Raw genomic sequence first — 16,059 nt, forward strand, 5'->3', positions numbered from 1 at the left:
ATCTGTGCAGGAACAAATATATTCTGAAAGTATAAGCTCAGAAGATTATTCTTCGGAAGATTTGTGGAGTCCCAGAAAGATCTGGAGCAACACGTGTGGTTTAAAGGGTAATCTCTGTGCCCAGAGGTGCCATGATGTTCCAGCCAACTTCCAGGCAGCCTGTGAGCCCACCTGGCCCCCTGGAGCTGGTGCTAACTGGAACTCCCTGGTCAGCACTCCTGTGATCATCTGCCTTCCCTCTGGGTTCTCCTTTGGCATGAAATTCATGTTGTATGGTGCTTCCCAGGTGGCTCAGTGGTAAAGAATCCACCTGCCAATGCAGGAGACTCAGGTTCAATCCCTGGATCAGGAAGATCTCCTGAAGAAGGAAATGCCAACCCACTCCACTATTCTTACTGGGAGAATTCTGTGGATAGTGAAGCCTGGTGGGCTACAGTCCAGGGGGTCGCAAAGAGTTGGACACAACTGAGCAACTGAGCATGCGTGCATGTTGTAGAATCTCTCCCCAGAAATGATAGAGGGGACCCATGATTAAGATCTCCCTGAATAAGATCTTTGATCTTTTATTTCTGAAAATGAGATTCAGCGTGAATTAAGAACTCTAATCTCTGTTTTCTAGCTCAGTGATTCTCAATCCTAGCCCAGACATTAGAATTATCTGAAGAACTTGAAAATACCAATTGCCAAATGACTTGTCCCCAAATAATTAAATCGGAATAGTTAAGGATGGTGCCTGGCATCAATATTCCTTAAAAATTATTGCAGCGGAATGTGCACTGGGGGTTGAAGACTAGTGAGTGGGAGGGTGGAGAGGCAGTGACGGGTCTTGCACTGCTGCTGCTACTCAGTACTGCTGAGTTGCTGCTGCAACTTACTAGGTGCTTAGTATGTACAAGTTTTGTTCTAGGCATTTTCATAGACTGAGATTACTCTCATGTACTCCTTACAATGAACTGTAAGCTTATTTTGTTTCTATAGGTGTGTATCTGGCAAACTTTGAGGAGGTAAAGCAGTTTATTCAGAGTGGAATGACACTTTTTGGAGATATTCTCTATTATGAAAGTGAGACTTATCCTGTTCATCTAGGTACTCTGTATTTGGTTTTTCATAGCATTGTTCTAGCAAATGTACAAACAGTAACTCCCAGGTATTTGGACTTAACACCTTTGCACATAATACATGTGGTGTTTCATGTTATATTAACAATCACAACAGTCTTGCTGGGAGGTCTCCACCAGGAAAAGCTAGGTAGGCAGGATGAGATGTAGAATATATTCTCACTTAGCTGGTCTGAAAGTCTGAGATCACTTGTCTTCTAGGGAGGGCATTTCTAAAACCATAAAACCACCAGTAGTTTGTTGTCAGTGGTTTTGGTATATAGCTCAATCAGTTTTAACCCACATATAGAGCTACAAAACCACTACCAACATCAGGATTTTTGTTGTTCAGTTGCTAAGTCACGTCCGACTCTTTGCGACCCCATGGACTGCAGCATGCCAGGCTTCCCTGTCCTTCACTATCTCCTGACTTTGCTCAAATTCATGTCCGTTGAGTCAGCAATGCTATCTAACCATCTCATCCTCTGCCACCTCCTTCCCCTTTTACCTTTAGTCTTTCTCAGCATCAGGGTCTTTTCAAATGACTCTGCTCTTCACATCAGGTGGCCAAAGTATTGGAGTTTCAGCTTCAACATCAGTCCTTCCAATGAATATTCAGGGTTGACTTCCTTTAGGATTGACTGGTTTGATCTCCTTACTGTCCAAGGGATTCTCAAGAGTCTTCTTTAAAACCACATTTCAAAAGCATCAATTCTTCAGCGCTCAGCCATCTTTATGGACATAGACCAGTAAATAGAGTTCAGAGGGCCAAAGTGTTGCTTCCTATCAGTAGCCACCCTGCTTCCTCCACCCACCTGAGCAGACTCCACAAGCTTGACTTTCTGTAAGAGGTTTATCTACATGCCAGCCCGAGCATGCAATTTCTTGGCATTTTGGAGATAGTTCCTTCTGAAAGTCTGATTGATGGTAGGAGTGGAACCATGTGGGGTGTATACCTTTCTTTCTTTCCCTAACTTGACCACATACTGTAATCCTTGATCACCAAAGGAAGGACTTGAGACACAAAAAGGAGGCTGAAATCAGAGCTCTGAAAGTGTGGGTTGGTTTCTGAAAAGAAATGAAATGGTACACCCCTACAGGACCCCAAAGATTACACTGATTGGAGACTGGGATATCGACAGTGGGCGTTCACAGGGCAGTGGAGGTGGGTGACAGGTAAGCATTTGTCCTCTGTCCTGGCCCCAGACCCTCGTCTGCCCTCCTCCACCTTTTGTTTTCGATTTGTATTTTGAGCTCTAAGCTCAGAGGCCCCAGGGCTGGGATCTGCCCTCCCTTCTCCACCACTTGACACCCTCCATAGAATCCTCTCTAAGAGCAGCAAGAAGCCTCTTTGATGCCTGGGAGCCTGTTTAGGGAAGCGTGTTTTGGTAACAGCACTCATCCTTTGATCTCCACAGCCCACAAGTTACCAACTTCAGGTTTGAAAATCCTGACAGTCTCGTTTATTTTGCACTCTGAAAGCGTAAGATCCTAGGATGAAAAGCTCTACCTTAAACACCAAAAAATAATAACACTTATACCCTAGGAGGATAAAAACTTGCTGTCTCCAGCTAAAGAGATGTTTTTTATTCAGGTAGCTTTTTATTTCCTTTTCTGTACCTCTGTTACAAGCACACGGCCCTTGGAACCTCTGTGTTCTAAAAAAGCACAGGAACGTAGGTGTAGATGGAAGCTCGGGGATCCGCTGGCAGCGGGAACAATGAGGTCCATGGTTCAGCGCCAGCCCTGGTCAGCCCTGGTTGTTTCTTTATGTAGAAAGAAGTGATATCTTATGATGAAGGAAGGAGGGAGGGAAAGAAGAAGGAGCTGACAAAACAGGGACATTTGACCTGAGCCTGAGCAAAGGGGGTGGACAAGAGCTTTTTCTGGTAAAGGAAAGAGTCAGTTCAAAAGGTCCCTAGCTGACAACAGATTCCTGCATCCTGGAGCAGAGAAAAGGCTGTTGCGCTGGTGGAAAGTGTGGCAGGAGACAGGGCCTGAGTCACATAGGGTTAGAGACCATGGTACGGAATTGATTATTTTGTTCTTAGAGAAATAGATTTTAAGCAGAGGGCTACATGGCCAGATTAATAAGATTAAAAGATTCCTCTGGTTGCTGTGTGGTAGGGGAAAAAATTGGCAATCAATGAAAAGAAGGCTTGTCCCTCTCTGGTGGCCCAGAGGGGTTGGTGAGAAGCGGTCTGACTTGAGTAATATTTTGAAAGCTGAGCCAACGGGGCTTGCAAATGGGTTGGTATGGATGGGAGAAGGGAAAGAGATGGATCAAAGCTGACAAAGGCTTTGAAGCCTGTCTTGGAAGGAACATGTTGTGTAGCCCGATATAGAAGACAGGAGAAATAGCAATTTGGGGGACATAATAGGAGCAAATAAAGAGTTCTGTTGGGACTTCCCTGGTGATTCAGGGGTTAAGAATCCACCTTGCAATGCAGGGACTTGGGTTTGAACCCTGGTCAGGGAACTAAGAGCTCACATGCAGGCGAGTATCTAAGCCCAAGCACCGCAAATACTGAGTCCCTGCGGCACAACTAGAGAGCCCGTGTCCCGCAACAAAAGATCCCACATGATGCAAGGGAGTCTGCGAACCACAACTGAGACCTGACACAGCCAAATAAGTGAATGATTAATTAACTTAATTAATTAATAAAAAGAGTTTTGTTTGGACGGTGAGATGTAAGATGCCCACAGACATCCAGGCTGAGGTGCTGAAGAGTCAGTGGATAACGCATGTCTGGAATCCGAGGTAGCAGTCGGGCATTGAAATCATTCATTTCAGGAGTTCCTGGGAACTTTGGTTTTTATGGAGACTTTCCATATTTTAGAAGCTTTTAGCTGTTGGGCTCCCTTTGATTCCTGAGATGAACACCTGGAGAAGATTCTGGAACATGTTGGGATTCCTCACATCCCTCCTGGGGAAGACACATTTTCACGATGAGCAGGCGGGACCCTCTGCGGCCGGCCTGACCGCTTATGGTGGAGTCCCTCTGAGTATGTTGCTAGACTTAGGCAACCATTTTTCTGTGTTCTTTTCTGCACGTCTTGTTTCCTAAGTCAGGTGTGTGTATATATAGATCAACTTCCTATTCAAGTATGTTCCCCATGGAGTGTTGCACAATAATTAAGATCTAGCAAATTATGAATCCTGTTCACATTTCAAAGTTTCCTGAAAGTAAACCAATCACAAGCATTCCAGGTGTTTGTGTGTGTCATATACATGAAAATTTGACCCCACTGTCCTTCTGCCTTATACAAACAGCCGGTTAGATTACAGTTATTGTACACATCACGTAGATGGTAAACCAGAAGGCTAGGAAGAAACAGGGGTTGGATAATGCCTCAGAAAGGGAAAAAAAAGTCTATAAGCCAAACACCACTTATTTATTATATTTAGATAAGTTTCTCCAATTGAACTGTCCCTAGCTTAAACTCTGCTTCCCCTTTTTATTCCTACTTTGTAAGTTCCTTTTGCCATCTCCTGAAAAAAGCACCTTTTATTGACTTTATTCCCTAATCTACTGTCTTCTGTAAGTCTCCTGGCATTTTGAATATTTCCTACATTTTGCTCTGTTAGAAAGTCTGGTCATCTTCACTTTCCTCCTAAACTCACCACATCACTGGCTCCCCTACACAATCAAACATGGTGCCAGCTGTTAACACTGGTGGTGCCCAGGCTGTGCAAAGGCAGGAGACAGCAACACTCCAGGTGGGCTTTTCAGATGAGCAGATGCCGAGCACTGGGAAAACCAGCCTCCTTTCCTATCTGCAGCTTAACAGCTGTGGGTCTGTGAGCAAGTTACTGGGTTTCTCCAGGCCTCTATTCTTGTCTCTGTAACTGGGGATCATTCTAACCTACCTCTGATATTTGAATTAAGTAAATGAATACCTTTAAAACACTTAGGAGAGTACCTGCTACCCAGAAGGAACTCAGTAAGCTTTAGTTCCTATCAGAAACCCCCAGTCTTTATCCTTCAGGAAGCAATAACCACACACTCTGAAAACACACACATACCACTAAGTGGCTGTTAGTGAAGACAAATCAAGCTTCGGAAGCATGCTAGACTGAAAAGATAAAGGGAAATTGATAATCAAGACAAAGTAGAGAAACAGTGCAGCGGTTCTCCAAGTGTGGTTTCCGGACCCGCAACATCACTTGGGAGCTTGGTAGAAATGCAGATTCTCAGAGCTACTGTGGTGCTAGTGGTAATGCAGGAGAGAGATGCGGGTTTGATCCCTCGGTTAGGAAGATCGCCTGGAGGAGGGCATGGCAACCCACTCCAGTATTCTTGCCTGGAGAAATCTCATGGACAGAGGAGCCTGGCAGGCTACAGTCCATAGGGTCACAAAGAGTTGGACACAACAGAAGCGACTTAGCGTGCGCACAGGCACTGAATCAGAACTCTGAGAGTGGGGCTGGGCAATCTGAGTGTTAGCAGGCTCTGCAGGTAATTCTGATGCACGCTGAAGTTGGAGAACCGCTGGCCTAAAGTAAACCCAGCAGATATTGGGTGGGAAATAATGATGCATGTCTGTGTGCATACACACCCTGGTTGGTAGAATGTTTGTAGCTGCTGAAGCTATTAACCAAGCCTGGTAGTATCAGCAAAATCTCACCAAATTGGAGATTAATTACCCCTTTTTCTTTGGTACTGTTTTCTGAATAGAAATATAACTAAAATACTTATTTTCCATGACTTTTCACTCAATTCATTTGGGGTTGAAAACTGTTAAGTCATCAACTTTTTCTTTTTTTTTTTTCCTAGGAAATTCCACTTACTTGGATGACCATGGACCACCTCCTAGTAAGGTAAGATCTTTGCTTATGCTATAAATCCCCTTTTCCTTTTCTCAGCACCTACAGCCTCCAACAACCCCAACCACATCCCTCCTGGCCCGGAATTATTCATAAGAAGATAGTAGGTATGGGTGTCAAGTTCATCTTTGATTAATAGTGAGTAGAAAAAGGAAGCATGCAAAGAATATAAAAATGGGTAAAAATAATGTTGGTATGTTAACATCTTTTCACCCATGTTTCTTACTTCTAGCAGGATGGAAATGAATCCCAGAAATGATGAGGCCAGGGTTCCAGATAAAGGTCCCTTCAGTGTCCCCTGAGGGAGCAGGAGGCAATGTTTATTTCATCAGTAGCTGTAGCTGTCCCAGGCAGGGGAACCTCCGGGCTGAGTTCGGACTTTGGGCTGCTTCTCCTGGTTGCTACCTCCTTTGCCTCTGTATCTTTGCTGGCCCATGATGTGGTATCCACAACCCAGCCCCCTCATGCCTTCAGGCCTTGGGCCAGACTCGTATCTGCCCCTTCCTCCTTGGCCTGCCTTACCTGGGCTACTCCACTCAGGGTTCAGTCCCCTGGAACCAGCATTCTCTGCCAGTGTCCTTTCAAGGCTGGCCTGGCCTGGCTGGCACAACCACTTCTGCTCTTAGAAGCAATATTGGTATGATTTCTAAGGGTCAGAACAATCCAGTGAAGTGTAGTTCCCCACAACTATGTACTTTCTTAACCTCAATGAAAACCAAATATCAATCTACCAAAAAATGAGAAAAATATAGATGTTCTTTGACCACTTAAGGTGATGTCACCAAAGTGCAGTTCTAAGTACATAGTGAGAAAATAATCAAGCACTCACCTTAGAGGCTGGAAATGTACCATAAAACTGGTTTTTGAATTTATGGGATCTGAAGAAGAACTCTACTATGTTTAAGACCATGGGCTTTGGAATAAGGTATTTCTGGGTTCATCTTAAGTTCTACTGCTATCAGCATATGACATTGAACAGATAACTTGATATTTCAAGCCTCAATTTTTTTGATGTGCAAAGTGGGTTAAAAATATTGCCCACAGTAAGGGCATCTAAAAGGACTGAACGAGTTGATATATGACAAGACCTCAGCACCCAGCATGTGATAAGCGTTAAATAAACGGTAGCTAGTGTTAACTAGACTGGAATAGCACTAAGATTATTGATGAATGGTACAGTGGTATTTATCATAGTGGTGAATGGCTTATCACTTGGTCCACTGCGTATATACTGAATGCCTGTGATGCTGCAGGCACTAAGAATACAGATATGAAACAAAACAAGAACAACAAGGCAGTTCCTACCCTGGAGAAACAAAGGAATATAGAGGATTAGACACCATCTGGGGATAAGGACTGCATCTAGCTCATCTCAGTATCCTCACATCCTTGCCTTTAGCCTCGAAGCACAGAGAGGCGCATCCTGACTATTCATTAATTTTCACTGAACTGGACCACGGGCTCCAGAGCTGGAGTCTGAATTAGGTCTCCTGGCTCCCATCCCAGGTTCTTTCCATTCGGCCAGGATTCTCAAACTTTAGCTTGCATCAGGATTTCCTGGAGGCTTGTTAAAACACAGATTGCCAGGCCCAGACCCCTAAGTGTCTGATGCAGTAGGTCCAAGGGTGGGACGTGAGAATTTGCATCGTTAACCAGCTCCTGAGCGGTGGTGAATACTGCACATCTGGGGACCAAATTTGAGATCCACTGCTCTAAAACCATAAATATCAAGAAAGTAGGTTCCCTGGACACTTTCTGTGTTATTTTTACTGCCAGTAGCCTAGAGAGAGTGGCATGGCTTCTTGCATAAAGGCTATTAATTAATAATGATGACTCACCATTGTAACCTTTCTTGTGGTGAAAACATATTTTCTTTGGTCAATAACCTGCCCCGGAGGGAAAATAAGTGGGAGTGGGGAAGGATGGTGTGGACAGCCTGCTAGGTTCCTTTACCCTTTAACTGTGTTTCTCTCCTAAGTTGGGCCAAGTGAGCCCTCCCCACCCTCAACTCCCTCTGTTCTGCAAGGAAAGGGGTTAGGTGACTCAGCATGTGGGGTCTATTAGCTGTTAGTGGCATGTCAGGCCGTTACTTTGGGTTCCAGGTCTGATAAACAGGATTTTACTTGGTCAGAAGACCCAGGCCCATTTCCCATAAACTTGCCTTCTGGAGCTCAGTCTTTGGTGACTCACCTGGAACTACTCCTTTAGCCTGTCCAGGGGCCTTGCTCTTGCCAAACTGGCCATCTTGCCTACTTCTTTGCTAGTGTGGTGGTGCCTGGATTCTGTATTTGCTGGGCTGTCGCCCCTGGATCCCATAGGGCTTTCCTTGGCTCTGCATTCTCCACTTCCTACAATCTAATCTTCACCCCTCTCTCTTCTGCCACTCCCAACTAAGACTTGACCATGATGCACAGGACATATCAGACCATTTTAGGTCATTTTCAGAATAAATCCAGTTTTATAAACTCCACTCAAGTTTTAAAATTGTGCGTATGATCTCTTGCAGCCAGCAGAGATTATAGGTAATACAGCAGAGATTATATAATGCAGATTCTTTCACTATAACTATATTTTCATTATCTAGGAGTAGAGCAGCAAAAACTCTCTTCCCTTTCTAAGTAGCCGAAATAATAAAAACGAGTAAAAATAATATTGGTACATTAACATCTTTTCATCCGTGCTTATTACCTCTGGCAGTGTGGAAATGAATCCCAGAAGTGATGAGGTCAGAGTTCCAGATAAGAGTCCCTTGAGTGTCCCCCGAGGTGAGGCCTCGGTTATTTAAGTCTGCAGACCACTGGATTCAGGGACACAGTGGTATCAGGGAATAAGGACTCACACATGTGTGGCCTCCAGAATGAACCCGCAGCCTGGCAGTAGGAAGCACAACTGAGTCCAGACCCACAGCTTTCATATTTGTGTAGCACTCAGAAATAACTTTTTGATGCCAAGACTGAAAGAGCTGTGATCTAGATAACATAGGATTTTGAAACCCTGAAAATGGACTGAGGTTTACAGGCGAGTTCTCATTTTATTGCAAATTCAGTTCCACAAGTTTCGCATTCCACAGGTAATTACCATTTAGGAATTGGGGTGTGTGCCACACGGCTCATCCAGGGCCCAGGGCTTCATTCTCTCCATTTTTTCATAAAAAAGAACCAAATGCCTCTGACTTTTACTTGTTTTTCAAATCCACTTTAACCTCCCAGTTTTTGATCTAAGTCATTATTCAAAGGCAGATGTTAATGTTTTCTTTTCTCGACTGCTTTTTACGACCGCTTTGTGTGTACACAGAATTTAGTGGTTGAAGGTTAGAGCCCTACTGAGACTGAACACGGAGGTTTCTGTTGAATGAACTAGAAAGATACTTTTGAGTACAAAAACAGGTGTGACACAACAGTGTAGTGTGATCCCACATCTTAAAACTTGTATGCGTACGTCTGTGTGTACACAGAGAGAAGCCTGGGAGAATAAAGATGTTTAGTCCGGATGGTGAGATTTTTAGGAGGTTGTTTAACTCATTTCCTAATTTTTTGTATAAATTTGAGTTCATTGAAGTGATGCTTGCTCAGTCTAAAAATTGGTTGGGGCTGGGAGAATGCCACCACCTCCACCCCACCAACCCCACCAAAGGTACTGTAAGCTGCTGGCATTGGCAGTGATAAATTCTGGAGGTAGCAAACAGGATACAGATATTATTTCACATATGTTGGGTTCCCAAATTGGATAGATAAGGAGAGCTGATCTAAGCAACTCAAGAAAAATAAAATCTCTATCCATCACTGATGTCTATCATTTCTTATGTGTCAAGGACTCTGCTAAGCACTTTGCAAGGAAATTTAGTCTCTATAAAACTTATATGCTTCCCTGGTGGCTCCATGGTAAAGAATCCACCTGCCAATGCAGGAGATGCAGGTTTGATCCCTGGGTTGGGAAGATCCCACATGCTGCGGAGCAACTAAGCCTGTGCTCTAGAGCCCGGAACCACAACTCCTGAGACCACGAGCCACAGCTACCATAGCGTGTGTGCCCTAGAGCCTGTGCTCCGCCACAAGAGAAGCCATGGCAATGAGAAGCCCTGATACCGCACCTAGAGAGTAACCCCCACTTGCCACAACTAGAAAAAACCCTTGCAGCAACAGAGACTCAGCAGCCAAGAATAAATAAATTAACAAAATATTAAACATTGAAAAAAATCTATAGAGGGGACTTCCCTGGTGGTCCAGTGGTTAAGACTTCACCTTCCAATGCAGGGGTTGCGGGTTGATCCCTGATTGGGAGCTAAGATCCCACGTGCCTTGTGGACACAAAACCAAAGCATAAAACAGAAGCACTCTTGTAACAAATTCAAGAAAAGACTTTAAAAATAGTCCACATTAGAAAAAAAAATCTTCAAAAAGCTCTATAGAAGAAGAAGTAGTTATTTAATTCTTATTTTGCAAATGAGGGAACCGGATCTTAGGGAGGCTGAAAAACTTGCCAGAGGGATGCACTAAGTATTGGACTTGTGACTCCAGCCCAGGACTGTCTGCAGCTCCAGGGTTCACACTTTTAATCACTCCAAGATGACTAATTTAATATAAAGACAGTAATTTTTTTTTTACCTAATTTCTGGAGGTTTATCCTTTTATTATATATAAGTTCTCTGGCATTTTAACTAATACAATAGACAAGCTTTAACTCTCAGTATACCAGAAAAATAGTCATCACCATTTACTATTGGGCCCAATGGACGTTTTTAACTTTTTAAAATATCAATCCAGTGAATATTTTTCTTCTTTTTCCTTCCAATCACCTTTGTATACATACCCACCATCAGCATTTGTTGATTTACATACTGTATATAGAATAAATTTTGGTATACAGACATCATAAAAGGTGAAAAAGACTGTCCCATGTTCATTTAGCAAAATGGGATGGTCTACGTTTTTTTAAAAAACCTTTTATTTTGTATTGGGGTATAGCTGAGTGAAAATGTGTGGTAATATCAGGCGAACAGCAAAGGGGCTCAGCCACACATATACTTGTATCCATTCTCCCCCAAACTCCCCTCAGGATGGTCCAGGTTCTTATTGCAAAATGTTGTTTATGTGTGTTAGTTGCTCAGTCATGTCTGACTCTTTGCAATCCCATGGGCTGTAGCCCACCAGGCTCTTCTGTCCATGGAATTCTCCAGGCAAGAATAGTAGAGTGGGTTGCCATTCTCTTCTCCGGGGGATCTTCCAGACCTAGGGGTTGAACCTAGGCCTCCTGCATTGCAAGCAGATTCTTTACCATCTGAGCCACTAGGAAAGCCCAAATATTGCTTGATGAACTCCTTATCCTTGATGACCAAGTACATGGGAAAACCATATGTTTTTTTTGTCCTTAGAAATATGTTGTTCCATCATAGACTTTTTAGCTTGAAAGAATTAATGTAGGATATCATCATCTGAAGACTCATGGTCTGAGGTTTCACTTTCATGATCAATTGAATTTCATCAGCATCTTCAGGGTCTTGATTGCTGAGTTCTGACTCTGAGCATTCTTTTCTGATTTTTCTAATGCCTGGGAAACCCCTCCAACCATCGATTTTCTTCTTTTTGTCATTAGAGGTGAGAAGGAAACATTCCAAATTCTCCACTCTATTCAATGAATATTAAAAACAAACCACAAAGATGGTGTTTCCACTCTTCTGCTAGACCTTTTGTAAAGATGATGCAACACTTTGGGCAGCACAGTAAAATATGAAGAGTGATGAAGTAGTGACAAGTTATTTTCTTTAATGAATCGTTCTAAGCCTGCATTGTTCAGTACAGGAGACCTTCGGCTCATATAGCTATTTAAAAAGCAAACATTCATTTCTTCAGTTGCCTTAGTCACATATCACATTCTTTGTAGCCATGTGCAGCTAGTGCTACTGTAGTGAACAACACAGAATAAGACATTTCAATCATCACTGAACAGCAGTGCAGTTCTAAGCTATTCCCTCATCCATTTTTTTTATTACTTTAGACTTTTTAAAGCATACTTGGGAATAATTGATGCATAATTGGTCAGTAATTGTTTTAGGATGATGAACTAGCAAAATGTTTCAAGATATAGGGAGAGAAATCATTTGAGAACCCGTAATGGGTCTTAAATTTTTAAAAGAGGCTAGCAGATCCTATTATATGGTAATTACATTATATTACATACTATATATTATTATCTAATTATAATTATATTATATGGACCTTTTATATGATAATTGCAAGGTAGAGTGAGTTTTATTCTCTTTATTTTTTTAAGAAAAAGTATATTTTCTTTGGAACATCTCTAAGAAAGAATTGAAATCAAGAAATATTAATCCATACAAGTAGCTAGAACTGCTCAAAAAAATAAAAAAATCCCCAAACCTAAAACACTAAAACTGATTCCAGGGAATCCTGATGGTTTATTGAGACTTAAGATATATTACTGACACCTGCATTTGTATACAAAAGTATTCTGACATATAATGCATATATGTTATTTTTGTATATAAAGTAATATGCTAGCTAATTTAGTATTTGAGATTCTATTTTTAAATGGCCTCATTAGAAAAGGGTTTACAATTTGTTATGCTATAAAATCTCCAAATGAATGAGAAGTGGTAGTATTAATTGAGGTGACATTTATATGCACTTAGCAGTATCTGGCAATGAACAATTGCTCAGTGAAGGTTAGTTCTTCTTACCCATCCCCCCAGAAGCTAATTTCCCTTTGTGTGCTCAGTCACTCAGTCATGTCCAACTCTTTGTGACCCTATGGACTGTACCTCACCAGGCTCCTCTGTCCATAGCATCTTCCAGGCAAGAGTACTGGAGTGTGTTGCCACTTCCTACTCTGGGGGATCTTCCCTACCCAGGGATCAAACCCATATCTCTTGTATTGCCTGCATTGGCAGGTGGATTCTTTACCACTAATGCCACCTGGGAAGCCCTGATTTCCCGTTTGTTGTTGTTGTTCAGTTGTGCAGTCATGTCTGACTCTTTGTGACCTCATGGACTGTGGCACGCCAGGCTTCCCTGTCCTTCACCATCTTCTGGAGTTTGTGCAAGCTCATGTCCATTGAGTCAGTGATGCCATCCAATGATCTCTTCCTCTATAACCCCCTTCACCTCCTGTCTTCAATCTTTCCCAGCATCAGGGTTTCCCTTTAGTATCAATTAATTAATGAGTGACTACTTTGTGCTGGGAATCAGGAAGACAAATTAAAAACTGAAGATAATCCCCTGCATACAATATGTTATTAATATAATCTAGCTGTGTCTTAAGATTTCAAGGAACTGAAGACTATGAGAGCACATGGTTCTGTGGTGGATGTATTTGTTAGTCTCAATGATCCTGTGCAGACAACCATTCATTCATTCAGGCGTTTACTGTGCACCAGATTTGTGTTGGACTCTGTGCTAGGTACTGAGGCCGCAAGGCACAGTCCCTGCCCTCAAGGAGTTTAGACTCTAGTGGGAAAGACAGGCTAGTGCACAGACCCAATCTAATACATTAAGTAGGTGTCTAGGTGCTATGATAAGGATGAATCCAGGAGATTCTGCCTGACCTTCCTTCCAAGTGGAAGCCCTGAAAATGGAGTAGGAAGAACAAACCAAGTAAAAGAGTCTGGTATGGACAGGGTGAGGGGGAACGGGCCTCGCTACTGGGATTTGAGGAGTGGTGTGTGGAAAATTGAGTTATGAACTGCCTTGAGAAGCTTGGCTTTAACAGGAAGGAGTGAAAAAATGACAACCAAGGAGATGGAGACCACATTAGCATAATTGTACTGTAGAAAAAAGTTATCTAGTAGGAAATGGCAACCCTCTCCAGTACTCTTGCCTGGAATATACCATGGACGGAGGAGCCTTGTAGGCTACAGTCCACGGGGTCGCGAAGAGTTGGACACAACTGAGCGACTTCACTTTCACTTTTCACTCTCATGCATTGGAGAAGGAAATGGCAACCCACTCCAGTATTCTTGCCTGGAGAATCCCAGGGACAGAGGAGCCTGGTGGGCTGCTGTCTGTGAGGTTGCACAAGGTCGGAGACAACTGAAGCGACTTAGCAGCAGCAGCAACAGTAGGAAAAGAGTGAAGAATGACAAATTCAGTTCTGAATGGTATTATGAATTGTCCTGTGTCCCTCAAAAGACATGGTGTAGTCCAAACCACAGGAATCTGGGAATTCAGTCTTCTTTGGAAATAGTCTCTTTGCAGATGTCATAACATTAAGATGAGATCATACTGGGCCCTAAAAACTATGACAAACCTAGACAATGTATTAAAAAGCTGAGACATCACTTTGTTGACAAAGGTCCGTATAGTCAAAGCTATGGTTTTTCCAGTAGTCGTGTATGGATATGAGAGTTGGACCGTAAAGAAAGCTGAGAGTCAAAGAACTGATGCTTTTGAACTGTGGTGCTGGAGGAGACTCTTGGACAGCAAGGAGATCAAACCAGTCAATCCTAAAAGAAATCAACCCTGAATATTCATTGGAAGAACTGATGCTGAAGCTGAAACTCCAATCCTTTGGCCACTTGATGTGAAGAACTGACTCATTGGAAAAGACCTTGATGCTGGAAAAGATTGAGGGTAGGAGGAGATGGGGGCAGATGGTTGGGGATGACATCGTTGACTCAATGGACATGAGTTTGAGCAAACTCCAGGAGATAGCGAAGGACAGGAAGCCTGGTGGGCTACGGTCCATGGGGTTGCATAGAGAGTTGGACACGACTGAGCCAATGAACAACAACAAATCCCATATGCTTGATGTCCTTATGAGAAGAAGGAAATTCAGACACAGAGACAGAGACCAACAGGAAGAAGGCCATGTGATGATGGAGGCAAAGATTGGAGTCAAGTAACACCAAGAATTGCTGGCAACCACCAGAATCCAGGAGAGAGACATGAAACACATTCCCCTCTGAGTCCTTAAAAAGAAATTAGCCCTACTGACACCTTGATTTCCAACTTCTGGCCTCCTGAACTGTGAGAGAATAAACTTCTTTTGCATTAAGCTACCCAATTTGTGATACTCTGTTATGGCAGTCCTAGAAAGTAATTCAAATGGACTGAGTTTTATACCTTCAATTACCAGGATAGCATTGTGTTATATACCCTGTTAGGCATTATTTGGTTTGAGTTAATAAACATTGACACTATCCTTAGAAATCTATCATTGGGATAATTTAAGTGCATTTTCCAATTTTTTTCAACATTCACTTTTCTCCTATCTGGCTTCACTTTTCATTGTAATTTCTTTTTCTTTATGATTCTTCTGTCTTTTGCTATTTTATTATCCCCAATATTCTTCACAATTTCTTTCATTTGAAATTTGTATCTATTGTTCAAATTGTGTTTTTTAATACTCAAAAATCATTTTATAATACATTCTATTTTTCTCTGAAAAAGACAACAGCAACAATCCAATTAGAAAGATAGACTGCATATTTGTTTTGGTTTGGTTTTTCCCTTTCAATATCTCCTTTAAAATTAGAGATACATTTGCTGAAAGAAGGTGTTTTAATGTTCTCTAGTGAAGAAATCATGGTTTCCATTCCTTGCTTGGAGCCTATGAAGGAAAGCCCACATATCTAGTAATCATAGTAGGTGAGTGACTTCTGGAAGATACTGAGAATACAGTTACTTGGAGGTGTCTTGGCCAAGCATCCATCAACTTAGAGAGGGTTTCTGCATCCAGAACTCCCCTTTTCCCTGAGGGCAGGATTGCTGACCTTGATGTTCATGTACGTTTGGTCACAATCAATTTCTACTTGGAAGAATAGAGCTAAGATTCAAGAGGAAAAGCAATTTCTTGTTTCTTTCCCCTAAAACCTCAAAACTGTTTTTTCAGGATATAAGCATGGCCATCCACCTTGTTTTCCTCTGTCTGTGAGGTCTGCAAGAAGCACACACCTCTCTGGCACAAACCTGGGCCATGTGCTGGGCCTGCCTTGTATGCCTGCTTCTGTGTCCACGGTTCCTGGGGCTATGGCTCTTGGGAAGAGTGCCCCCATTTTATCCTGCTATAATGTCAAATGTGGTCAAAGACCCACATTATCTGGATTTCTTTCAGGAAAAAAAATTGGCATTCTCCCAGAAGCTTATATCTTTTTATTATCATCTAAGCGAGAAACAATGA

At 42.5% G+C, this 16,059-nt stretch overlaps 1 protein-coding gene across 1 annotated transcript in view; it reads left to right on the forward strand.

Moving 5' to 3' along the window:
* The window catches only part of UST (uronyl 2-sulfotransferase), a 318,507-nt gene that overhangs the window by 124,869 nt on the left and 177,579 nt on the right, over positions 1-16,059 (forward strand). Inside the window, exon 2 of the mRNA XM_081529921.1 lies at positions 5,876-5,919. Coding sequence (XP_081386047.1) covers positions 5,876-5,919 — 44 coding nt within the window. The remainder of the gene's footprint in view (positions 1-5,875; positions 5,920-16,059) is intronic.

Source organism: Giraffa tippelskirchi, chromosome 9 (genome assembly GCF_054371585.1).
Source record: "Giraffa tippelskirchi isolate mGirTip1 chromosome 9, T2T-mGirTip1v1.2.pri, whole genome shotgun sequence".
NCBI lineage: Eukaryota > Metazoa > Chordata > Mammalia > Artiodactyla > Giraffidae > Giraffa > Giraffa tippelskirchi.